This window comes from Brassica rapa, chromosome A09 (assembly GCF_000309985.2).
Source record: "Brassica rapa cultivar Chiifu-401-42 chromosome A09, CAAS_Brap_v3.01, whole genome shotgun sequence".
Taxonomy (NCBI): Eukaryota; Viridiplantae; Streptophyta; class Magnoliopsida; order Brassicales; family Brassicaceae; genus Brassica; species Brassica rapa.
Window position 1 is genome coordinate 43,374,728 of NC_024803.2, and position 25,571 is coordinate 43,400,298.

The 25,571-nt window shown below is 33.5% G+C and overlaps 5 protein-coding genes and 1 non-coding gene across 9 annotated transcripts; 2 read left to right on the forward strand and 4 right to left on the reverse strand.

Annotated features, from left to right (window-relative positions):
- Positions 1-1,923: 1,923 nt before the first annotated feature.
- Positions 1,924-8,005, reverse strand: LOC103843370 (sugar transporter ESL1). Its single transcript, XM_009120087.2, has 17 exons — positions 4,892-8,005; positions 4,750-4,812; positions 4,565-4,654; positions 4,342-4,467; positions 4,188-4,253; positions 4,019-4,094; positions 3,873-3,937; positions 3,686-3,778; positions 3,522-3,602; positions 3,346-3,430; positions 3,221-3,264; positions 3,069-3,131; positions 2,916-2,975; positions 2,767-2,820; positions 2,614-2,673; positions 2,418-2,532; positions 1,924-2,312 (listed from the first exon to the last, which is right to left on the reverse strand). The coding sequence occupies exons 1-17, from the start codon at positions 5,036-5,038 to the stop codon at positions 2,188-2,190; spliced, it is 1,413 nt and encodes a 470-aa protein (XP_009118335.1). The 5' UTR covers positions 5,039-8,005; the 3' UTR covers positions 1,924-2,187.
- Positions 8,006-8,254: 249 nt separating this feature from the next.
- On the reverse strand, positions 8,255-12,476 carry LOC103843371 (E4 SUMO-protein ligase PIAL1). The gene is given in 18 exon segments (XM_033280880.1): positions 8,255-9,014; positions 9,089-9,697; positions 9,833-9,856; positions 9,858-9,896; positions 10,080-10,131; positions 10,228-10,279; positions 10,387-10,488; positions 10,578-10,662; positions 10,737-10,785; positions 10,878-10,945; positions 11,017-11,091; positions 11,167-11,218; positions 11,353-11,435; positions 11,507-11,572; positions 11,691-11,756; positions 11,973-12,045; positions 12,138-12,200; positions 12,355-12,476. Coding segments are annotated over 18 exon segments (2,115 nt in total). The 5' UTR covers positions 12,378-12,476; the 3' UTR covers positions 8,255-8,480.
- Positions 12,477-15,613: 3,137 nt separating this feature from the next.
- On the forward strand, positions 15,614-16,308 carry LOC103843373 (probable histone H2AXb). Its single transcript, XM_009120090.3, has 2 exons — positions 15,614-15,875; positions 15,946-16,308. The coding sequence occupies exons 1-2, from the start codon at positions 15,669-15,671 to the stop codon at positions 16,165-16,167; spliced, it is 429 nt and encodes a 142-aa protein (XP_009118338.1). The 5' UTR covers positions 15,614-15,668; the 3' UTR covers positions 16,168-16,308.
- TRNAA-UGC lies at positions 16,309-16,381 on the forward strand. The gene has a single exon. It is a non-coding gene; the product is annotated as a tRNA-Ala (tRNA).
- A 236-nt stretch (positions 16,382-16,617) lies between these two features.
- Positions 16,618-21,452, reverse strand: LOC103843374 (protein BONZAI 3). 2 transcript variants are annotated; one of them, XR_004451763.1, is made up of 17 exons: positions 21,108-21,451; positions 20,252-20,299; positions 19,957-20,105; positions 19,814-19,862; positions 19,677-19,733; positions 19,379-19,558; positions 19,168-19,302; positions 19,024-19,085; positions 18,846-18,942; positions 18,643-18,757; positions 18,481-18,557; positions 18,210-18,347; positions 17,955-18,119; positions 17,725-17,838; positions 17,530-17,626; positions 17,219-17,440; positions 16,618-16,677 (listed from the first exon to the last, which is right to left on the reverse strand). XR_004451763.1 is itself a non-coding variant. In XM_009120091.3 (16 exons), exons 1-16 carry the CDS (start codon positions 21,267-21,269, stop codon positions 17,334-17,336), a joined length of 1,752 nt encoding a protein of 583 aa, XP_009118339.1. In that variant the 5' UTR covers positions 21,270-21,452; the 3' UTR covers positions 17,215-17,333. The 2 variants fall into 2 exon arrangements, 1 of the variants encoding a protein (XP_009118339.1); XM_009120091.3 differs by lacking the exon at positions 16,618-16,677 and having other exon boundaries at positions 17,215-17,440; positions 21,108-21,452.
- Positions 21,453-23,423: 1,971 nt separating this feature from the next.
- On the reverse strand, positions 23,424-25,529 carry LOC103843375. 3 transcript variants are annotated; one of them, XM_009120092.3, is made up of 3 exons: positions 25,409-25,529; positions 24,861-24,987; positions 23,424-24,063 (listed from the first exon to the last, which is right to left on the reverse strand). In XM_009120092.3, the coding sequence occupies exons 2-3, from the start codon at positions 24,963-24,965 to the stop codon at positions 23,611-23,613; spliced, it is 558 nt and encodes a 185-aa protein (XP_009118340.1). In that variant the 5' UTR covers positions 24,966-24,987; positions 25,409-25,529; the 3' UTR covers positions 23,424-23,610. The 3 variants fall into 3 exon arrangements, with proteins under 3 accessions (XP_009118340.1, XP_009118341.1, XP_009118342.1); XM_009120093.3 differs by having other exon boundaries at positions 23,479-24,063; positions 25,390-25,486; XM_009120094.3 differs by having other exon boundaries at positions 23,479-24,063; positions 25,430-25,484.
- Positions 25,530-25,571: the final 42 nt, after the last annotated feature.

The window sequence follows — 25,571 nt, forward strand, 5'->3', positions numbered from 1 at the left end:
TGTTATGCGCAAATAAAACAAAACAAAATATTTGTCCTTATCAATATTGAAGAATTGAATCATCGCTGCAACTTTGTTTCCCTGGTCGACCATCTTTTGTTTTATTTTATTTTTTTGACTATTCTCTATGTACAGCCAAAGAATCACAACTATAAAGCTGATCCATGCATTTTAGTATAAATAAATTGAAATTGATCAAAATCTCGACAAATTTGACTGATATAATATTTTGACCCAACAAATAATTAATTTATACTTTTATATTGCTTTGGCGTTCTATGTGGGTCCTTCGTTTTATTGGATAGAACTGAAATAAACAATTGGAAAGGAAGGTTCATGTTGGCTTAAGGAATACATGCAGTCTTATTCATCCTTTTCACTACCAAGAAAAGGATACCTAAAAACCTTGCCAGAAACCAATACATGCATGTTTTTTCATCTTTTTCACCGTAGAGAAAAAGGATACGAAAGGAAGGTTCATGTTTGCTACATTAACCAAATAACCAATACATGCATGTTTTTTTTCACCTTTTTTTCATACTAAAGAAAGAGAGTTGTACGTACACAAGTGGCCTTACTAATTAATAGGGACCAAAATCATCTTGTCCACCCTTTTATGTGGGCACCCACGTTTCCACATAGATATTTTCTTGTGGTCTCCTGATGCGAAGATTCAATTACTGGATGAATATTTAAAGCCTGGTTTTGTACAACAATGAACCTAAAAAACATAAATTTATTATTTTAGTGGTTACATGTTGATTGTGGAAAATAATCTGGATTCAGTTATATTTAGATTCAGTTACAATACTGTCAATAATGTTTTCCACGAGTTAATTAGGATCCATGCAAAATTTTGAGAAAACAAGTTAAGAAATTACCAAATGTCATGCGCCATTTGCAGAACAATAGAAACTACTAAGGCCCCAATCCAAGCGGACGTGCTGGCCGGCCCAATATTAATTTGTGGCCGATAATAAGAAGCTGCTTTATGAGTCAGTGTTTTCAAATCTACTCACACTGGCAGCCTGTAATCTATGTCCTAGTGGTAAACTTCTGTTTTGCCACATTTTCTCTCTTAATAAAGAATTTGACTTTCAAGCCCAAACATTATAGACCCGCTTACTTTTGTCAAGCCATTGAATCAAAACCCAATCATAATTCACTATTTTTACTGAAAGTTTTACCGAACTATGCATTTCCTTTTTGCGTATTCAATAAACTACCAACTGGTTGAGTGGGTTGTTGCTAAATGGGTATTTTAAATAGATCTGTTTAACAAAGTTCCAATATGTGTTTAGTAGGCTAGTAGCTGAACTATGAGTGAGCGGTACAGTCTATTCGACAAGCGAATTCTAGAACAACTTTCCAGTTAGGAAATTTGTCAAAAAAAAACTTTCCAGTTAGGAAAGCTAAACAAGTCGATAATATCATGGAAAGAGGAGAAAAGGTGAATCATGAGATCTTTACCACATGCTCTCTTTGTTCCTTTCTAATTTATAAAATTATATATTTTTAAAAGTGATTATATATTTCTGTTTACAAATCATGCTTGCGTGCACCTGCAAGTTGTCAACTACAATAGTTTAATAATGAAAAGAATATTGAGTAAGATAGTATTATAATAACAGTATTCAATAATTAAAATTCGAAATAAACAACAGCAAAACAAGATAAGTTGAAACGTCAGTATGATGCTTAAACTATCAAAATTCAAAAGTGTTGATCTTTATAATTTATGCAAATCAGATGCACTAAACCCGTCATGGGTGTGGTTGGAAGTTGGAAGAACGATAGTTAAATTATGTTATAAATTAATAAAAAAACTCATTTTCGAAGCTTTAAAAGAAATAGTTTGACTTGTTATATAAAATAGTATATAAATATAATTTTAAAAGAAATACCTAAAACAAATTCAATTAATTACATGAAAGAGGCCGAAAACCATAATTATAGTCGGCCATGATTTTATAATTCCTTTTTTGCGTAAACTGGGACAATACTATACAAATGTGGGAGTAGCTGTGTAACACACAAAGAGAGACATAGAGATCTAAAAATGTTTCTTGTTCAAGTGATGATCATCCCTTCTCTCTATTGTACAAATAATTATAACAAAAAAATACTATAAACCTCCCCTATTTTGTATCCAAGAAAAGAATAACTATGCACATGTACATCTCAATCTCATTGTAGAAAATCTGTAAGAGAAGCTTGTATATCTTCTAATGTTCGTCCTTTGGTTTCGGGTAACATTGCATAAATAAAGACTATACCCGCAGCGCAGATACTAAAGAAGATCAAGAATGTTCCTGGAAAATAGTATACTTCGAATTAGGCCTACTTCGAATATTAGATAAAGGAAGTAATGAAGTTTTGATAATTTTTTCAGAGATTTAATTGACCATATAACATACCTGATGCGTTCCATTCTATCATGAAATTGAACGCGAAAGCTATAATCCAGCTAAAGGACCAGTTGGCTAAGGTAACAATAGTCCCAGCTGAAACTTTAACATTCATTGGAAAAATCTGCAAAACCAAAATGTTTTACCATTTAAGAGATGAAAAAGTTATATTCACTTTGAGAAGTAGGTTATGTTGGTTTATAACCTCGGACATGATGATCCATGGTAAGGCTCCCATGCCTACGGCAAATGCAGAGATGAAGCCCTGTTTCATATGAAAGTAACATGATGTAAGAATCAGATCAATTTTATACAAAGAGCATTGCTTGTTTAGTGTAGAAAAATATGCTATACATACCACTACACCGATGCATGTAAAAATAGGAGTAAGCTCATCGAGCATGCCATATGACTGTCCAAGAAGAACAAAATAGAAATGATAAATATAACATTTCAAAATTCGAAGTTTGTATATCTTGTTTTGGTAAAAAGAATTATTAATTTTACCCGAAAGCTGAAGGAAAATGCGAGGAGCAAGCTACAAAGGCACATTCCACTAGTAGAGGCCTGTAATTAAAATATCATTCATTTGTTGTTAATAAGATGATAAATTGATTTGCCTCGTTTCACATTTGATTAGAAAAGATAGCAAAGCTATACCAGTAGAAGAGGCCTTCGGCCCATTTTCTCAACCAAAATCAGACCCAATAAAGCTTTTGGTATCTACAAAAAAAGAACACATGATGCATAAGACATTTTTGAACTGTAGTCCTTGGAAGGTTTTTTTGGAGAAACTATGTGCAAAGACATACCATGATCGCTGCGAGAATCATTGAGCCAATGTCGCTTGGAAATCCTGTCAAGAGAAATAAAGATCTGTTACTCACAAATGAAGACAAATACATTATCATTACATGTGGAACAGAATTTGTCTTACCTCCTTTATTAAATACGCTACCGACATAGAACATAACCCCTGAGCTTCCAGAGAGCTGTTGCAGAAGCATTAGCCCCACACCAATCTGAAAAAAATGTGTCATAAACTTTGAGTAAACGGCGAAAGAGGACAAACATTGACATCTTTCAACACAAAAACGTTATAGAATAACTCACAACAAGAGATGGAGCATATCTCCTCTGGAACAAATCCATAATTCTAGATTTTGGTCCTTGATCAAATAACACCATGGTTTCCTACAGTTTCAAATAACAAAGATTTGATTGTTAGTCAAGTTTTGAGTTGAAACAACAAGAATTTTAAAACAGAGTTGTAATACTTTGATAGCGTTGGCTTCTTCAGAGACATCAGCTTCATCTCCACGGAGAAGCTGCAATGAAGCTTTACATTCTTTGTCACGTCCCCATTTCCCCTAACATATCATTTATACCACATTGAAGACTATATCACTTCACAAGTTTTATTATAATTTTTTTAAAATAGTGTTCATTAAGCTCTAAGCATACCAGTAATCTAGGAGACTCTGGAATGAAGAACAAAGTCACAACTTGCAAAGCACATGGAATCAGACCTGAAAAAAGAAACCGATAAAACTTAAAATCATTCTTCTCCCATCACTAAAATTGTTAGGAAAAGGAAGAAATAAGCTTACCAATTAAAGCCAAATTACGCCAATGAACAAAGTTTCCAATGACGTAGTATAATGAACACCCACAACTTTGCATCAGCTGTAACAACATTTTGGCAATTTCCAATATCATTAGTATCAGAATATATTTTCTAGCTAAACTAATATAATTCTCTGATTGTTTTTAAATTACCTGATTAGAAAATACAAATGCTCCTCTGACATGTTTTGGTGTTATTTCTGCGATATAAACTGGTATCTGGTTGCAACAGAGTTAAAAAAAGTCTCAGTTTAAACTAACAAAAATACAAAATTTAATCAATAAAGAGAGTTAAAAAAATAATTACCACGTAGCTAAATAAACCAACTGCAAATCCAGTGGAAAACCTTCCAGCATCTAGCCAAACTGTGTCCGGTGCAAATGCTATTGCAAGCCAACCGGCGATGCAAAAAACTTGAGCAAACCACATTGTCTGTTTTGAAAGAACAAAGAGAAAATCAGTACAAGAAGTTTTTCACCACATATAGTAAATAAAATAAAGAGGATAGAGATGGTAAGTTTTAAATTACCCCTTTTCTACCAATGAGATCTGAGACTTTTCCACTAAAGATGGCACCAAACATGGCTCCAAAAGTCATTAGTGACCCAAACATGGAGTACTGAAGTAGTTAAAAAAGAGAACAAATGTGAGTAAAACATGTAATTAGACTTTGAGTGAAACAAGAGTCATGAATATGGTTTTTGGTTTTCTTACTTGTGCAACCGAGAGACCTAAGTCTGTTGTGATCCCTGTTTGAGAAACTGATGAATAACCTGCCTGTAAATATCATATAACTTAATAAAACATGAATCACACAGAAATTTTGAATACAAAGGAACCAGAGATTTTGACTAACCGCACAGCCAAAGCAGAAAGAGCCACAAACAGATACAAAGGTGCTGAAGATCACAACGGCAGTGATACGACACTCGTTGATGTCGTTTCGGTTCTTGTTCAGTAACAACCCAGCTTCAAGGTTTCTTTGGTTCTCCGACATAGTCATCTTGAGTTTCTCGATCAGGATTCTAAAAAGGGCTTTCGGAATATTTGCCAAAATATACTTTTTTGCTTATCTTTGAAGACTGAGTCGGAAAGAAAAGGTCATTTATATTCCTTAAGTAGTGGATGAAGGAGAGCCATAGGTCAGCTTCCATCTTTTCTTTCGTGTCACGTTTCTTTTTTGGTTTTCATTATTTCTATTTTTGCTATTTGAAATGTTTAATAATTCTATTGGTTCTTTATTTGACTATTTTATTCCTTGAAGACTTTTGTTAGCTGTTGACGTATGGTTTTTAAAGTACGTGATTAATTATCTTTATCTATTTTCTTAAAAGAACTTGTTATCTGATAGTGATCTCTACCAGAATAAAAAGGTAATATTGTGAAATTTTGTGACGAATTATATATGTGATAATGTCTAGATAGACTTATGAATCTATATTGCATAAACTAAGTAGCTACGTACTATTGTTATAGTTTTAGAATTAATAATGGAGTACTAATTAACAAAAAATATCAATAAATATATCATCTGTTTGGATGTGTAGAAACTAGAATAATCTACACCGTGTACATAGTTTCTTTGTTTCTTAGAAGAAAAAAAACTTATTTTCAAAACTCTTTTTTAGAACACAACGTCCAATTTTGTCAAGAATACATGATTTGCCACCATTGACCAAAAATAAATTAATACATGTTTTGAATTGTCACATGCAAATGAATAGGTCAAATCGTTAATTTCAACAAAGAAGAAAAAAAAATACATGATATTTTCTAGAGAAAATTAAGAAAAATAAAAAAACTAAAATACAAAATAATTGCAATAATTGCTTATTTTGTAAATGTAGTAGTATAAATTAATATACCTAATTGCTATCTTAACCACCGTTTAAAAAAAAGTCAAACATCACTTGCCATATCATATTATATAATTGTTGACATGAAAAAGAGTAGATATCATACTAGTTACGTGATTCATCAATTCACAACAAATAAAAATACCTCCTACGTGGTTGATCAGTTAATCACGAACTGAGATGAGTTGGCACATTAAATATTTTCATGCAATAGTAAACGCGTTGATAGAGGTTTGAAGTTTACATTAAAAAAGCCGTGTACGCTATCTATTAATGATCCAAATTCAAAGCAAATCTAGAAACTACATATCCACTTATTCAAATCTCTTACGCGCGCTCACCTGTATATCTCCTCGCATTTCAAATGATAACTTATTGTCATATCTAATTTGATAACGACAAACTTTGATTGCTTATCTCGGAAATAAGGAGGTCAGGAAACCATCAACAACCTTTGAATTTTCTCCGGCGAAAAAGGAATTTATTGTCCTACTGTCCTGTTTCATTCTCTCTTTAAAGGTAATGTTAGGTAGGTTCTTGGCAAAATAAGAAATTTAGAAATGGTCTTAATAAAGTGTAGCTAGAGAGTGATGTTCATTGTGTAGTCTTGTAACTGTTATGTGGCTGGGACTCGATGGAACATCTATTCACCAAACTTAGTATATACAACGTTACCAACGTTATTTGTCACCGTCATGTTTTCTATAGCCTCAGGTTGAAAGCATTGTAGGAAAATGCGTTGGGATTTTGTTGAGGGTTGCACTATTTGCAATGCAGAGCCAGTTTTAAGCTTAGTGAAATGAAATATTATCTTAATAAGTTTATTTTTATGATTTAATATACATAGGGATAATCTTTCAAAATATTAAAATTCTTAATAATTTTTTGTTGGTCTCCATCATTTCTGCGGTCATCACTGGTATTGATGACTGGTATTGTATGCTACGTTTTGTTTTATTATCATTTTGTGAAAGATTAGATATTTGATATGAGTTAAGTTTTAAGTTAGGTCTGCATTCCTTAATTAAATGCCATAATCTAAATATATATCATGGTCATTTATGTATAGGCAACCCGACCGGATTAGCCGATAAAGTTTATCAAAAAAAAAAGTAGCGTGGATAGTCATATTTACCAAAAAAAAAAAAATGAGTAGCGTGGATTATCATATGGGTCCCTTATCATATTGCATGTGAGAGTTAATTGAGTAAACCAAAGTGTTCGTTTTTTTGTCTTTTAAAGGACGATGATTGACCTAGAGTCGATCTTATCATCTCCTGGCACATAACCTAAGAAAAGTCAAAGACCGAGCTAGTAACAAGCTTACAAGTGTACTATTTTGAAATGCCGTAATTGAGTCGTATGTTGTCACTTGCTAGCTGGTGATTGTGTTGTAAGGAATCCTCTTATCAGACGCAAATGATAATGAGTTTACCAGCCGAATGTAGCTATAACCCATCAATTATATAAAATTTGTTTGGAAAAGAAGGGTTCATCACACTCACATTACACATGCTCTTTGATTTAGTATTTAAATTTCTTATCAAGCTTTGAGTTTGCTGAATTAAAGATTCAATCATCAGGTTGATAATCAAATCAACACAAATATATATGCTTACTAACTTATATTGTTTTCTCTTTAAAAAAATTAGCCGATTCCTGATTTCTTGTTAAGTGATAATGTGACAAAGAAGGTTATTGAATCGTATCTCTAAGCATCTAAATGTTGGGATTCAAATAATGTCTGCCTCCTTATAAGGTCTATAAATATTGATATATATTGGGCTAACATCCTGTCTTCTTCGAAGTTAATGCGACCGTACGAACTAAAGTTTTTTTTCTTCTCTTTGGACAGAAGTGAAGCGCAGCGTGATAAGTCTGATAATACTTATACTATTTTGTTTTAAAAGATTCTCGAAATAACTAAGGCTATATCTTAACCTTTGATTTGAAAAAATGGAAAAGATTGTTTTGTCAACTATAGTGAGTTATATTTAGACAGTCCTGGCCTCCTAGTGTGAATTTGTGTTATACAAAAAAAAGATAGTCACAAAGGAGTTAACACAAATATAAAGAGAAAATTCTACAGGCATTGGGAATAGAGAATAGTGGAAATGTTTTTATATAAATGTCGATAACGAACTAGTGAGAAGGAACATGATAGGGGCCAGGGGAGGATAAGAACTGTGACCTCGTGAATGTTTATATATGGACGGACTATCATGCGGTGGTACTGTGATCTCATGAATGTTGAGATGTGGACAGACTACTACCCCATGGGTCACCCCTAAGGATTTATATTCTAGCTTTCTTTCCCTTCTTTTTCATACAAACTTCTCAATCATTAAAATGTTTTTAAGTTATATGCCCCAAATATAAATTCTTTTAGAAGGATATCAAAAGAACCCTGATAATTTTTTTTTTTCACATTGAGTACATCTCAAGAATACCCTTAGATCCTCATATACAAACCGGAAATCTAAACCGGTTAGTACAAAAAATGGACTTATATGATAATACTACTTTCTTGTTAGTGGGATTCATACTATTGCTACCAACCATGTGCTGAGTCTCTATGCCATCAGATCATCACCATGCCTCAGGAGGCATTGACCAAAGCAAGCCTGTTGGCCCAACACCTTCCTCCACAGGCAATGAACCGGTCCTAGCCTGCGTTCCAGTGTTGCCGTTTGGATAGCTTGGATGAGCCAAAAATGCTTGAATTTCATCGGCCATACTATGGTAAGATGTTGGTTGAGGCGGAGGAAGTGTTTGAACTTGCGCCTGAGCCGGGATATAATTGTAAGCTGTTGTCTGAGGCTGAGCAAGTGTTTGAGCTGGTGCATGAACCGGCCTGGTAGGTTGAATGATCATGTGTTCATACCCCGTGGAACCGGGAGTTAGGCTGCCTCGCATTCTGTTCATATTCGTGAGTTCACGCCATGGGAACTGTTGCCCTGCGCCGACAGGATTCAATCTTTGAACAGGTCTTTGCATGAGTCTCTGGTAAGAGGTCCCTCCATAGTTGGCAAATAACCTCTGGTGATGTGTAATGCCAGATGGGATCTGTCTTTCCTGCGCAGGGGACGGGCTCCTGGACCTCCTGGTGTGAAGCCTCTGGTTCTGTTAACAGATGAGAACATAATAATATTCAGAGTCTGTTATGTATAGGAGAGATTAAAGATAGGAACACAAACCTGCATTGCATATTGATGATGCAAAGGAGGAGGCATGTGAGTTTGAGTTATGCCATTATCATAGATGTGGTTATATCCAGAAGCTCTTCCTAGAGAATGGCCAAGGGGAGTAACATGTGACCCTTGAAATTGAGAAGACTGAGCAGCAGGCATTGGTATGTGGAAGCAAGTTGTATTAGTAGCTAATCTATCTTGCGGATATAAGGCTTCTCTTGCTGCTGAGTCTTGTCTGTTTACTACTTGCGGAAAGTTTGTGAACCGTTGCTGCCCATCAAAAACATTAAAAGTTTGTGGTAACTGCGGAAGCGCGTTGACTGAAGCAGAAGACTGGTTGAGTAAAGGATAACCCATCACAGGCGTATGTGTGTTGTGAATCTCGGAAAGACAAGGTTTATGTTCGTTGAACTGAGTGCCTCCGGATGTTTCCATTTCATTCTCATCACTTGTAAGATCCAAAACAGTTGGCGTTAACTTCTGGAAGCTATTTGGGTCTCCCTGAGTGGCTTCTGGCACAGCTTCCACATTCTTATTGCTCTCCGTTAAAACCTTCCATGATCCATCAGCGGAGATAACCACATCAGTAGCATAACGTCCCACCTCTTCTAGAATCTGTGGATATTAGACAAGGTTGTTTATGAAGTTTAGGATGTGAAAAGATATAAAACCAAGCAAGCGGTAGTAAGTTACTTGCCTTTATCATGATTTGATCCAAACGGATGTCAGTATAGCAGACAGGCTGATTGCAATGAGGGCAGCGCCATGATGGTATCCTCGTGTTTATTTCCACATAGTTCCAGTAATCAAAACACTACAACAGAAAATAAGAATATCACAAAAGAGATAAGGGATACATTTCTATAGTTTATAAATTTTGCTAGCAACTTTGAAAATGATGTTACACATTTTAAACGTATGTACTGACAAAATAGTTATTAAACAATGGAAACACAAGAATGATACTATCACTTATACTGAACAGAAAATGACTCACCTGAAGATGTTTGCAGACACGACCCTTCACAGGTAGCTTGATACGAGTACGGCTGTTACAATGGTTGATGATTTAATCATTAAATGTTAAGGTAACTGTGGAAGCAACTTCACTAGGATATAAAGCTAGAAAAAACATCCTCGGGTACCTGATAGGACAACTGAGAGATATCCTTGATGGTCCCTCGATTATGTCACAATCTACAGACAAAAATTGAAAAAGAGAAGAGGTCTCAGAAAACAAATGTATGAATGCAAATGACTACATGATTTGATAATATCGTTGTAGGAAACAACTCTTGAACTACCTAAATTTGATTCAGTGACTTCAGAATGAACATAATCTTTCAGTGATGGATTCACGGGCAGTGGTATGCCATCCAACAAGGCAATAACAATAAAGTAACTACCTGTACAGCAAATGGGTTTTTGTTAATCATCACTGAAAATGAGGAGGTGGAATAAGGATGATTAATACAAATATTAACTGGAAAGAAACCTCCAAAGCAGCCAACGGTTTGCAGAAGATTTGCCCCAAGGTTGAGCAGGGAAGTAACATCCGTTGGACACTGCGGCCCAGGCTCCTGAAAAGAAAAACTACGATGAATAAACCATTGATTCTTACTTGAGAATTCAAAAACATATCCGAGAAACAAACCATTAAGGCATTATATCTCTTTTCAACGCCCTCTCCATTCAACAAAAAGCTGTGATTCACATAAAAGCCAATGTTAGTTAACATACAGAAACTGCTTCCAAAACGCTTAAGGAGGTAAAAGGGAAAGCAGTCCAAACGCACCTGACTTCCTGTGGATGTATGAGACAACTAGATTTGCTTATATCCTCTGCCCGGAAAACAAATAATCCCTGTAAGAGCAAGCAAGATACCCCTTAAACTTAAGCCTAGAACAGCATAGCATAAAATTTATAATACGTACTACTTTCGCTTGGGGAGAATGTTGCAGCATCTTCTTTGAAATGTGGAAGTCCTTCGCCAATATGTTTGATTCCGCCTGCCAGAAGAGAAAAACCTGACTAAAGCACACATTCAAAAGGTGCTTAGAACTGAATAAATAAAATAAATTTACCGTGGCCTCAGAAGAAACAAGAATATGTCCCAACTTCAAAAACGGATAGAACCTACAGACAGAAGGAGGAGAAGATTCAAATCAAACCAACGGTTCAATCTTAGTGATCAAGTAGATGAACACACAAGACTAACTAAGAAGCTGTCATAAGCTAACATATCATTAAGAATAAAACTTCAGCCTTACCTCTCCATGACCTGTGGGATTAGACTGATGGGACTATTGACACTAGAGGCAACGTCTTCAGGACTGGTGAAATCTTTCAACATCTGTACAAGAAGAAAAACAACATTACTTAAAAGAATCCTGAATATTCATTTCATCTGGAACTAACACATACCGAGTCTACGAGACCCAACAGGTGCTGAGACTCTCTCTGCGGGAACCATCCAAGCCGACAAGCAGTCTGTTGCGAGAAACATAAGCACAGTATTATTTTATATACAAGAAACCTACCCAATACAATCTAAATCAGTAAAACTTGTAAGAGCATTAAAAAAAAAAAAGCAAGAATCTTTTTTTACCTTGACAGAGATCATCAGCGTCATTATCACTGCCCTCGTTTGATCATTACATCTTTGTTGACACACCTGCAACCATATAAACACGGAAACAACATCAACATGACCCAAAGGAAGAAGAATCAACTTTAAAAATCGAAACTTTACATTCAAAGATTGAAACTTTATGAGAAAACAACATCAACATGACCCACATGAAAAAGAATCAACTTTAAAAATCCAAACTTTACATTCAAAGATTGAAACTTTATGAGAAAACAACATTCAGATACAGAGAATACGAACGTGATCGAGGGTTATAGCCAGGTCTTGAACGTCTAAAGGAACTTCATCCTTCCCAATAGCATCATCGATTCGACTACAATCCACAAAAGTTCAAACCTTTAGAGAATCCAACGAAATGCAGATTCAAGGTTTAGTTAAGTGAGAGAGAGAGAGAGAGGTTTATACTTAGCGAGAGAGAAGCAGTAAGCGTGAAACTCCTTGCTGCCTACCTCAGTGCCATGGTTTAACCTAAAAAAACATTATGAGATAATGTTCGTTAATTCTTTCTTTAATAGAAACAATTAAACAAGTGATTAATAAGTTAAAAACAAATCAAAAGTCAAAACGACACAGATAATTAAAAAAATTAGAGTGAACATTAGTATGAGAGAAGAGAGAAGACCTAGAACTCGGAGGAATCACCATTGATGAATCTTTGACGAGTCTTCTTCAGTCTTCTCCGACAAGTTTCGGTGTCTGGAGAATTTGTCCAAAATCTGACACGATACAGCCGGTAAGCAGTAACTTATGGTCTTTTATAGTTTGCAGTTCACTCCTTTTTGTTTTTATAATTTATTATAAATGACCCTTGCGGCCTACTTCTCAATGTTTTATAACTTCTCGTTATGGTCCTTAAACTTCTGATTTTATATATTACTAGTATTGACTCCATGCTTCGCATGGAAATACTTTTTCTTACAAATATAATAAAAATGAATAGTAATAAGTATAAGTGGATAGTTGCACATTATTTTGAAGAACACATGAAAAAAAGAGAAATATAATGTTTTTTCCAAGTTCCATTTATTTTTCAACCATTCCATAAAAAAAATTATGTATATCCAAAAACATTTCCAAAAGTTACTTTAGAATATATATAAAATTGTTGGCTAATTCGATTGTTTTGCTGCCTATTATTTCTAGTAGTCAAGAGAATACAGTAGATTGAAAAATAATTTCCTTGTTATTGTGTAATGATATATTTTTGACTGAAAACATTGTGTATGAAAAGACTGCAGTAATATAAACGTGTAGCTGCTATTATATATTTAACTATGTTAATTTTGTCTCCCATCATCCCTTGGCAGTACTGATTTTGCCTTTTTCAACGCTTTATGTTCTTCTCGCCTCTACACATGAACCTATTTTCTTTTTGAATATCTGAAATATTAAAACTATAGAGAAAATGTATCAAATTGCTCTCAATCATCCTTTTGATGTGAAACCTATTGTACAGTAAAAAAACAGTTCGATATGATCCTTTCGTAATGAAATAATAGAAAAGCGTTTACCTTTTATCAAAAGCTTTTTTTCCATGTCTTCTTCTTCCATATCTTCATTTGCATTTGTGTTTGTTTTGTCTCTTTTTTTTTCTCTCTCTCTTTTATGTGTAAGTAAATATGAACTTAAATTATGGCACTGTGAATGAACTACTCTACTGAGAAAGATTAGCAGTTCAGATACAATGATGATGATGGACGTAGTGGGATAGATGTTACGATTTTTATTTAAAAGTAAATTAAAAAAAAAGAATACATAGAAATCAGTTACCTTTAAATGTAGTTTACGTTTTTTTTTTTAAGTTTTGCATTTGAATTTTTTTTTTAAACTGTAAAATTTCTATGCCATTTGTCACAATTTTATTGGCAAAGTGACTTGTGCTTTAGTATATAAGGGATCAGCTTTCTTTTGTCATTAAATTAATGATTACTCTCCATTTCATTTTATGCACATTTATTAAGAAAATATTTTTTTTTATATTACCAAAATAATACATCATTACCTATACACCTAACCATATTTCAATTAATAAAAAAATAAATTGAAGAATATTGTTAATAAATTTTGCATTTAAATTATAAAAACGAAAATTATTTTGAAATCAAAATTTTACTCTACAACAACAATCAAACTGAAACAAAAGAAGTAAAAATTTGTATCATTCTATAAACATATGTCACTGGAAAGATACATATAAATGGGTGTTTTTTAAAAAAAAATCAGATAAAATTATGTATGATTGAACTAATGATCTCTATAATATTATTTGAGAAGTTAGTTTCTTAAGTGTCACGCTCACGTTAACTCTCACGGTGGTTTATTACACTTACACCCTTAATAAATTAAAAATATTATTAGTCATTTCCTTTTTTTTATTATTAGTCATTTTCATTAATAACAAATATCTATGTTTCTTTTTTCTTAATAAAACTGTGATTAACTTTTTGATGTAATTTTCCTTTTTTTATTAAAACACATAAATAATAAAAAGAATTTTTTTTATAAAATATAAACATAGAAATTTATACAAAAACGAATTTAGTCTTTTTATTCTTTATGTTTCCTACAGCAAAAAAAAAAATAAAAAATCAATAACTTTTAAAATTTTATACTTATAAATATATATAAAAATAACTTCACAAAAACTTAAAAATATAATCATTTATATATATATTTCTAAAAAATAATATTTTTATTATAAATATCTTTTGATCTAATAATTAATAAGAAAATAATTTGGAACAACATAAATGATTATTTAATATCTTATTTTTTCCAAAACTTATTATGTCTTATGATTATTTTAAAACCAAATAAATATGTTATAACGTGAGGCTACAAAAGTATAAATATTATTTCTTATTTATCAATATATTTTTTATTGAGTGATTAGAATTTTCATAACAAAATTTATTAACACTTCAATTTTTTTAAATTTTATGGAAAACAGCATATATCAAATTATACACAATCTTATGTTTTTCATCCTAAGATAAAAGTAACAAGATGAGCTTATTTTAGTTTAATTGTAACCAAAAAAATTGTGATCTGAAAATCGATAAATTCAATATACTAAATTATGAAAAATCAAACCAAACAATTATTAAGATTTAGTGTGTAGTAGTGTTCTGTTGTATGAATTTTCAAAATATTACAAGTAATGTTTTTTAATGCAATTCTGATTTAATATTTATGTTTCCTATTTTCTAACACAATATATACCCATTTATACAAAAAAAAACACCAATATATTTATAAATATAAGAAAATGAACTTAATTACATGAAATTAAGAAAATAATAGTCCAATTTAATATAATTAAAAATCATTGTTTAATTTAAAATAATAGATATAATTTAACACAAAAATAAATATTTGAAACTATACAAAATATAATATGTGAAATCATATATCCAATTAAGATGGGAACATTATAATACATAACAAACTGATTTTTCAAATAATATTATAGAGATTAAAAATTAACTTAAAAGCTATAAACAAAGAATTTATTTCTTATCAATTGTTTTAATTCAATCATTACGTAAATGTTTGTATCCGTGCATCAGCACGGGAAAATTACCTAGTTGTAATTATTGTGGAAGTTATATTAATTCCCTCAATAATTAGTTGATATCTGATAATTATTCATTAAATAATTTATCATTAAATTTAATTTCCATTTTAAATTTTAAGAGATTCGAAAGTTGCTATATAAGTTAATAAATACAATAATTACTACTCCAATTTTCCATATATCTGCTTTCAAGGGCTAGATGAAGTGACAGGCTAGCAATACGCGTGATGCATTACAAGTTTACACAACCAATCAGACTAAATATTTTCCCGCCTATATAAAGGCAAGGGATAAAGTCCCTGAAGTCACTCAACAGTTAACATCTATCTCACTTCTCAATATTTACTTCGAAAGAGAAGATGAGCAAAGGCTCAGCAAGCGGCACGAGCAAAGGTGGAAAAGGGAAGGGTAAGGCCACCAAGTACGTCTCACGCTCGTCAAAGGCCGGTCTTCATTTCCCCGTGGGAAGAATCGCCAGGTTCCTCAAGGCAGGTAGATACGCCGACCGTGTTGGTTCTGGAGCTTCTGTCTATCTCGCAGCCGTTCTAGAGTACCTCGCCGCCGAGGTACATATGTTTTCGAGCCTTGTCTGTTTGTTTTATATATAAACACTCCTGTACTGATTGGATTCGGCAGGTGTTGGAGGTAGCTGGAAACGCAGCGAGGCATAACAAGAAGACACGTATTACACCGAGACACATTCAGCTTGCGGTGAGGAACGATGAGGAGCTAGATAATCTTCTGGGATCTGTGACGATTGCTAATGGTGGAGTTTTGCCACACATTAATCCGAAACTTTTGCCTGCCAAGGTTGGAAAGCACAAAGGAGATGTTGGTTCTGTTTCTCAAGAGTTCTGAGTTCATTTTCATTTTCTCCCGTTGTAATAATTTTATCAGATTTGTTTGATTGCACCTGATGTTTTTAACGTCGGAGTGGTATTAAAATTATGGAACATGGTTTTAATTTAATATCTGTTTCGATTTTGAGAGAAGATATATGGGGATGTAGCTCAAATGGTAGAGCGCTCGCTTTGCATGCGAGAGGTACAGGGTTCGATACCCTGCATCTCCATTTTTCTTTGTTTATTGGCTAATTTTTCAAACATGTATTTAAAACTACTACTGAACAGAGGAGACATTAACGCACATCCTTCCACATCTTTATACATTCCTCGTGCATTGGAGGTTTGCATGCATTGTTTTATGTCGTGATTTAACATTTTTCAATACACAAGGAAATGATGTTCTAATTGTGTGGGTTAAGGTTAATCTAAGTTTGCATACAGCTCGGTAACACAAGACATTCTATACTTGTAAATCAAGTAATCTTAACCCAGTTAATCAAGTGATATTGTTGAAGGCAATTATATAAAGAGAAAAAGACTAGGATAGCACCAAACCAAGTTTATGTTCCCAAAGTAACACTCAAGGTTCAAAGTCACAAAAATAGGTTTCATTAAAGAGGTAAATATACACTTATACCCCTTGGGTTAATTAATCCAAACCTTAGGGTTTAGAGTTAAGGGGTGGGGTTTTGGAATTAGGGTTTAAAATTTTATAAAAAAAAATATTAAAATAAAAAATAAAAATTTTAAAAACAGTTTTAAAAAGTATTTTTAAATTATAAAAAGAAAATTTGAAAAAAAAAAAAAAATTTCGAAAAAAAAAATTATAAAAATTTCGAATCTGAAAACATATAATCTGAAACTATAATAAAAAATCTTTTTTTCATTTTTTTAATTTTTATTTTATTTATTTTTATTTATTTTTGTTTGTTTATTTAATTTTAAACTAAGGGTATTAAGGATATTTTATCCTTTAATGAATGTCATTTTTGTTACTTTCTCCTTCTAGTGCTATTTTTGAGACATAAACTTCAAAAGGTGCTATTATTGACAATTGCCCTTATATAAATTCCAAGTATATACATTTTCCTAGCAAATCTGAATTTGTTTTTCCAACCCAAAGTGACAATAAAATGCGAAAATAGAAGATGAAATCTAAAGAGAGGCTACTGGTTAAGCTCAAATAGCAGGAGATCCGACCGGATTGATATTTCTGCAACGGACATAGCTCAGAAACTGGCCGGGAAGTTCTTCTAGAAGTGCTTGCACCACAGACACTTGTCCACCTGCACCCACCAAACTCAATTCAACACATACGACGACAAACAACATGCAAATCATTACGTAAGCATATGAATAAATCAAAATTACTCACTGTGGACTTCTTTCATAGGAACGAACTGAACAATGTCCCGTGTAGCCACCCGACCGGTAGAACTCTCTAACCGACGACCTTTATCAGCATCAAGAATCTGAAACGTATCACACAAGGCAACGTCATATTTCAGTAGAACATCAAACCATAGAACAAAGATAAAAGTTTTTAACTAAATAAAACAAACAAATCTACCTCCATTTGTGTGAAGTCTGTGTTTCCCACACCAACGATAAGGACTGACAATGGGAGATCAGAAGCTCTCACCAATGCATCTATTGTACCAGCCATGTCTGTTAAGACTCCATCCTGTTTCAAGCAACCAATCATTTCTGATACGATCCAAAAGTTTTTATCTCAAAGTAATCATGTAAAAATGTTTTCAGGCTTTGATCCAAAAAAAAAAAAAGTTTTCAGGCTCTTACCGTAATGATTAGGAGAACAAAGTACTTGGGACTGTTTTGTGAGAGTGACTGTGAAGCGGTGTGAGCAGCCTTGTCGACCACGTGGCTGAACAGAGTTGGTCCCGCTAGAGCAACATTTGCAAGGGCACTTGAATAAGCTGACATGATTCCTTCAACTCCAACCACCTGTGATGGAAAAAAGAATACAAAGCTCAGTGACATTTTCGAGAATGCAATTTATTAGCAGCATTCCCTTCTTATTGTCTCGTAAGTTACCTCATCGCCATATGAAGCTCCATTCAAGTTAAAAGCATGTGACACGTGACCATCCGCTGTTCTTCCTCCAAAACCCCAAGCAGGAAAACGCCTATCGGAATCATAAAACTGGATGACCTCTCCTACTTCCATTATAGCCTGCGGTGGATCAAAGAAATCACATAGAGAGAGAAACATTAATGAGATATTACTACATCGAAAGCAGCAACTTGATGGTCTTCGTACTCAAATAAACATAGACTAACATAAATCTGGTTCCGAGAAATTGTACCTTCTGATAAGAGTTTAATCTGCCTGATGGATCATTGTAGTGCAAAGAACTTGGAGTACGGGGATCACCATTTGAAGCTGTACGACAGATCTTCGAATATTAAAACACAAGGTTTTTCCTAAGATGATAAGAACTACATATAAATAAGAAGAAGGTGCATACCAGTGAAGTCAACTGCAACCATGAAATTAAGTTCAAATCCGCTGGAGATGTAGTCAAGAAAGCTGTACTGAATTTTCTCCACAAAACGATCCACAATGAGCTGTCCTTTCAGAACCTACAGAATCACAACAATTTTTTTTAAAGGAAAATTGATGTAAATAACTGCTTTTAAGATATTACATAAAATGATACGAGTAACGCACCTTGTTGCGACCGTGGCTTGTAGATGGATACACAAAGTTTATAGCCTCTCTTTGTTGACAAAGTCTCTCTAATTCAGCTACTGATTTCTCTGTCCTCCTGCGAGGATCAGTACATTTGTCAAGTAACAATAAATCTCTATATGATGACTCTGTAGAAGAGAAGAAGGTTGAAGCTTACCCAATAAGCTCATGATTCCCACTGGTATTGAAATCTAAACACTCGATAAGCAATGGGGTATCCTGCGTAGATAAATTAAAAAAAAATTAACATGATGATTATCCAAAAAATATGATTGAAACACAATTAAGACTATTAGCTTACTTTGCTTCCAAATTGTTGCATAGTCAAGCATACAGGCTTCCAAATTGGGTTGAGGTTGTTGTCAACCACCTCAGTCCGACATACGGGAACTACTATACTGTTCTCAACCAACCTTGAGATTCTTAGAAACGGATCCTGGAAAGAGGAAATAAAACAAACTTAGTATCGTAATCGAACAATACAAGCTAGAATGTTATAGGTTTGCACTTACACTCTTGGAGAACAAGTCCTTGTTATCCAAATTGACAGAGCGAAGATTCATCTCGACGACGGTTTTGGAAGCAACGGTCTCTTCGGCTTGGAGAGAGAGTGTTCCCAACTTTCTACTCACACCAGCCCCGAAATCACCGTGAAGGTTTAATGTCATGGACCGGTTGGGTTTAGTCATAACCTGGTGATGAGAAAAAGAATAGAATCAGACAAAAAATATGAAATGATGTACACATAAAGGCAGTACCGGAAGTGAATGACCAAACAACAACAAAACTCCAATCATTAAATTGATTTACCTCGGAGAGAACACATGTCGCTTCTCCCAAGTAATCCTGCTCCTTCAGCTTTAGTGTCTGCAGAGGTTTTCAATATGTTGGTACAATAATTGAGGTGTAACGTTCATAATCAAAAGGTAATTGATGAACTCTATTACCTTCACTGGCACATTGTGATATCTGGTATCGACATCAAACACGTGAAAGCTGAAAAGAAAAAAGATATATGTAAGTTGTTAGACTTCCAGTGGTTAAACCATGTGAGTAAATGATCATACAACAATTGTTCAGAGTAGCTTACACTAATGTCTGAACAGTTTCGAACTGGAAAGAGACGGTAATCTTCTCAATCCAGTTTGGATTCAAGCTATTGAGTATGACTTCAGTGCGGCCAATTTCCTCAAGCTTCCCATCCTTCTTCCTCAAATACATGACAGCCATTGGGTCACTCTACAACAAAGAGAAATCTCATGAGATACAAAAACCACTTCTTAAATGCTTAAAGAAGCGCATGGAAACGTGTGGAAACTCCAGTGCATGGAGAGAGATTCTGTATCAAAAAAAATGATTAATAAATGGTCAGGGAGCATATATACCTTTGATGTGATGTCACGGTCAATCAAGTTTGAAGCCGACAAAGACAACTGCAAATAGCATAGTGTTAAAACACAACTCGAAAGGTACCAAAGGAATGAATAATGCACCATGAATACGAAGATGCAATAAGCAAAATATCATATCTGCTAGACAAAATATACAAGTAAATGGCATATTGCATCATTCATTGCAAAAAACCATCAAGAAGAGACAACAACAAGAACCAATCTGAAAGGACAAGGGTGGTGCAGCAAATTGATGATTTTCTTTTTCCTATTAGATATTAAATGGTTTGCAGACTAGTAAAAGACTTATTGTGTTCTGTTTCATTGCAATTTACCAACAGAGATCGAAAAATACACATACTTAAAAGTCACAGCAGCGTGTGTGTGGGTGGGTACTTTTCTAAGAAAACCAAATGATAAGTAACATGAGTTTCTACGAACAAACAATAAGCCCATGTTATACTCTGCTCCGCATAATAATATTCTATAATCTAACCCCACCACCATAAGAGAGAGAGACAAGAGTAAAAAACACAACAGAGAAAACACATGGACAAAGACTAAAGACTCAAGACAAGAAGTCAATGGTTGGCTCCATTATAAAAATACAAGACATCAAGTTAGAATATCTTATCCACAATCCACTACTACTGTATAAAAAACGAGACCCCTAAAGCAAAAAACACAGATTCAAATTGAGGATTTTTTTCTTTCAATTTATCAATATATTAAACACAATTTGCAAACTTGGTTTGACTTTGTACAAGAGTGAACAATTTATAAATTACACTAGACATGAGTAAGAGACAAGACACAATAAAAAAAACCCCTAAGAGATTGATAACGATACCTCAATCTGTGAGAAGAGAGGATATTGACCACGAGATCTGAAGAAGAAATCGACGGCGTCGTTTTGCGCCGCATTGTTTGTGGTGGTCGATGTGGGCCTCTGCTGGACCCCTCCGATGGCTTGTTTGCCCCCGGCCACATCTCCAGTTAAACAGTTCCCCATTCTCCTTTAGATGATGATTAACCCTAGCAGATTCGACTTCAAAATTAACCCTAGAATCCCAATTTCAAAATTCAGCCGATTATTATCTAATCAATGCACTTCTTCCTTACTTATATAGAGATGTATACGTTTTTTGTCCAAAAAAAAAAAGAGATGTATACGTTTACGCGTTACAGACTTTAATAGTGCCAGATATTTTATTCAATTTAAAAGACGAGTAGATAACTCAAGAAATTAACAACAAAAAGTTTTAAGAAAGAGAGAAAATTTCAGGAAATTTACCAAAAAGAATTTGTTTGGACTTTGTTTTGACTAAGCACGAGCATTCAGAGTCTCAATTGGATTTCAATTTTATCCAATCAGATCTCGATTTTTCGGATTTATCAAAATCAGCCGCATTCGGATTATATGAAATTTTGGTTCGGGTTCGGTTCGGATTCTATCGAATTTAGATCTAGGTTACTAAATCTTCAAAGAACCGGTACAATCCGATATACTTTCGGATTCAGAGCCCAATCAGTTCTTCAGTTTAAATGTACATGATTTATATCTATTTTGTAACAAAAACATAAGTAAAAGAGAAAAAGACTAGGATAACACCAAACCAAGTTTTTGTTCCCAAAGTAGCACTCAAGACTCAAAGTCACAAAAATAGGTTTCATTAAAGAGGTAAATATACACTTATACCCTTTGGGTTAATTAATCCAAACCTTAGGGTTTAGAGTTAAGGGGTGGGGTTTTGGAATTAGGGCTTAAAATTTTATAAAAAATAAATACTAAAATAAAAGATAAAAAAATATTAAACAAAAAGTATTTTTAAATTATAAAAAGAAAATTAAAAAAAATAAAAAAAAATTCGAAAAAAAAAATTTCAAAAAAAAATTATAAAAATTTCGGATCTGAAAACATATAGAAAAAAAGACTAGGATATCACCAAACCAAGTTTTTGTTCCCAAAGTAGCACTCAAGGCTCAAAGTCACAAAAATAGGTTTCATTAAAGAGGTAAATATACACTTATACCCTTGGGTTAATTAATCCAAACCTTAGGGTTTAGAGTTAAGGGGTGGGGTTTTGGAATTAGGGTTTAAAAATTTATAAAAAATAAATACTAAAATAAAAAATAAAAATTTTAAAAACAGTTTCAAAAAGTATTTTTAAATTATAAAAAGAAAATTTGAAAAAAAATAAAAAAAAATTTCGAAAAAAAAATTTCAAAAAAAAAATTATAAAAATTTTGAATCTGAAAACATATAATATGAAACTATATATATATATTTTTTTTTATTTTTTTATTTTTTTTTGTTTGTTTATTTAATTTTAAACCAAGGGTACTAAGGATATTTTACCCTTTAATGAATGTCATTTTTGTGACTTTCTCCTTCTAGTGCTATTTTTGAGACATAAACTTCAAAAGGTGCTATTATTGACAATTGCCCAAACATATAATCTGAAACTATAAAAAAAAATTCATTTTTTCAATTTTTATTTTATTTATTTTTATTTATTTTGTTTGTTTATTTAATTTTAATCCAAGTTTAGGGATATTTTACCCTTTAATGAATGTCATTTTTGTGACTTTCTCCTTCTAGTGTCATTTTTGAGACATAAACTTCAAAATGTGCTATTGTTGACAATTGCCCTAAGTAAAATCGGTTATTGGCTCTAAAATACTTGATTTGTACCTATTTTGTAACCAAAACATAAGTAAAATTGATTCGAAAATAAAAAAAAGGAACATTCAAACGTGATCATTCAAAATCAAACGAAAAGTAATATAGTTATTGATAGAAACGAAAAACATTATTGAATGAAAAAAATCAAAATCTAAAAATTTCGAGTTTTAACCGCCACCTTCAACCATCAACCCTTATGTAATATATAATTATTTTAAATGTTCGGTATATTTTGGATATATATTAGGAATTGAGATCAAATATTTGGTACAAATTATTTTCTGGGATTTTGAATGTTCTGGATTATATCAGATATTCATCTAGGTTCGAATTCGGTTGGGATAATACCCATAACCTCGAATATAATAAAATAAGATCTATTTGGTATTTATGTCAGATTTGGATCGGTTCACTTTTTTTTTTTTCGGATCGGGCCAGAGAGGGACTTCCCAGAAAAGGAAACTTTTTTTTATTGGTAGTTTTTTAATGGTAGTTGCTAAAAAGGGAAACGCGGATTCAATTTCGAGTTGGTCTATACCAGAAAAGTTGGTCTTCATAAGAACTCTTATTTCATTACGCTACTACGGCTATAATTTGAAACGAAATTGTCAAGAAATGAACAATGACTCGCTTGCGTCTACATGACTCAATCATTACGTTTCGTAATCTAATCCAGATAGATTTTGACATCGATCCCGTTATCAATAAGAGACTGGACAACAGCTCTGATCTTCCCTTCGAACTTGTCTTGGTCTCTTGGCGTGTAAGAAGCTGTGTACACATCAGCCTCTTTCGCGCGTTCGGACAAGATCCTCCCTATGGACATGCACGCTGGGATATCGCATCTCGATCTCAACACCGCTTTCACGTCTTTTGAGTTCGTCCCCGCGACCGCGACTTGCTTGCACGTGACGCGGTGCGTGAGGGATGCTGAGACGAAGCGTTTTGAGATGAAGACGTCGAGCGTGAAGGGCTCCATGTACGCGACGGTGCGCTGCTTGAAGGAGACGTGTTTGTCTGGGTTTTTCGATTTTTTCTCCTTTTGGTATGTGTAGGGTCGGCTTGTGTCGTCGTCCACGTAGTCTTCTACACCAAAGAAGCTTCTCGGAGCAAGAACCGTCTGTCAAAAAATGGAAAAAAAAAACTTTAATGGAGACTCAATATTAACAAATATTCAAATCACCAGCTGAAACTTAGCGACTAAATAAAATTTCATTAAAATCCATTTAGCCATTAGCCTAAATTGGTTTATATATTTTGATTGATTTAGAAATCCATATAGTATTTATAAATCCAAATAAAATATACAAATCCGGAGTTTTTCCCTCGGATTTGAGTCTTTGTATTTTTAACAGAAAAATCCAAGCAAATCCATTCAAATCTATTATAAAATCAAATATATTAGTAAATCCGTGCGATTGAATAACACTTGATTTGATATAGAATTTATGAATCATTAAACCAATAACACATGATTTTAATACAGATTTGAAAATCATAGAACCAATAACACTAGATTTAGTTCGGATTTTCAAATCCATAAAAATACAACAACCAATAACCCCTACTAAATTGCCAAACTAACAAAGACCAACACAGTAACGAGAGGTAGAACAATGCAGTCAATTACATTTATGAGCTACATACTCGTTAAAGAACTCATCTTGCAAACCTTTATCTAGCAAAACAGCAGTTAAGAAGCTAAAGTGAGTGGTTTAACATAGGATTTGACAACAACATCAACAACAAATTTGAAAAACAGTTCCAAGCAGATCTAGTTATGAGATATCAATCAAACAGGGGTCACTAAGACAAGGCTGTACACATCTGACTCACTTCATCTAGTAATTCTAGTAAAATAAAACAAACTACTTGCTCAAGTAAGTAATCAATCAAAGAGGAAGGAAGGTGGTGTACCCGTCCATTGTGAAATCCACAACTGGTTTGGCACAAGAAAGGTCTAAGCTTTGCTCTGTTACTTCCATAAATTGCTGAATACTTGGCAACCACTTGCTTCAACATTATATCTGCAGTGCACACCAACCTACAGAAAGTACATCAAGTGGTGTTCAGACTCATAGAAACTAGCTTCTGTCACAAACGTATGCTTTCCTCTCGTGTTAAAAACAAGCTTCAATACTAACATCTTAGCATCCTGAAGAGTAACAGAGAAGAACTAAGCAAACTTAACTTCTCTCAGAGTTTCAATACAACAATTCAAAGAGCACAAAATTTTATGTCATTTCTAATTTTTTTCCAGCAAGATATCAAATTTACAGCTATGTAAATATGCAAAATGATGAAGCAATCGTATGAGATAATCATAACAGTTTCTACAGAAAAATATTCAAATTCAACTCAATTCGGAGAAGATGATGTACAATAACACACACAAAACCACTATAATCGATCAAATTACCAACTGAAATTGATAGATGAAATTAACCTAAGAAGAAGTCACGAACCGGAAAAAAGTAACCGGCGACCTGAAAAGCGATGGACAGTGCACGACGGTTTGATTTTGCAGAGGAGACAAGTCGCAACGAAACCTAAAAATCTGGTTTTCTCTGCTGGTTAAGTAGATCAATTGGAACCCGAATCGAATCGGCTAATTAAACCGGATTTTTT

Bases quoted from the DNA above. Each gene is read 5' to 3' on its own strand.
- LOC103843370 (XM_009120087.2), bottom strand. From the start codon at position 5,038: ATGACTATGTCGGAGAACCAAAGAAACCTTGAAGCTGGGTTGTTACTG. The intron at 4,655-4,749 runs GTAAGAAAACCA...TAACTACTTCAG, and splicing joins TAGGTCTCTCGGTTGCACAA to TACTCCATGTTTGGGTCACT. The intron at 3,938-4,018 runs GTAAGCTTATTT...TTCTTTTTTCAG, and splicing joins GCGTAATTTGGCTTTAATTG to GTCTGATTCCATGTGCTTTG.
- LOC103843373 (XM_009120090.3), top strand. From the start codon at position 15,669: ATGAGCAAAGGCTCAGCAAGCGGCACGAGCAAAGGTGGAAAAGGGAAG. The intron at 15,876-15,945 runs GTACATATGTTT...TGGATTCGGCAG, and splicing joins TAGAGTACCTCGCCGCCGAG to GTGTTGGAGGTAGCTGGAAA.
- LOC103843374 (XM_009120091.3), bottom strand. From the start codon at position 21,269: ATGGGGAACTGTTTAACTGGAGATGTGGCCGGGGGCAAACAAGCCATC. The intron at 19,734-19,813 runs GTAATAGAGTTC...AAACCTCTGCAG, and splicing joins ATCACAATGTGCCAGTGAAG to ACACTAAAGCTGAAGGAGCA. The intron at 18,943-19,023 runs GTAAGCTTCAAC...TGATCCTCGCAG, and splicing joins GGGAATCATGAGCTTATTGG to GAGGACAGAGAAATCAGTAG.
- LOC103843375 (XM_009120092.3), bottom strand. From the start codon at position 24,965: ATGTTGAAGCAAGTGGTTGCCAAGTATTCAGCAATTTATGGAAGTAAC. The intron at 24,064-24,860 runs GTACACCACCTT...ATTTTTTGACAG, and splicing joins GTGGATTTCACAATGGACGG to ACGGTTCTTGCTCCGAGAAG.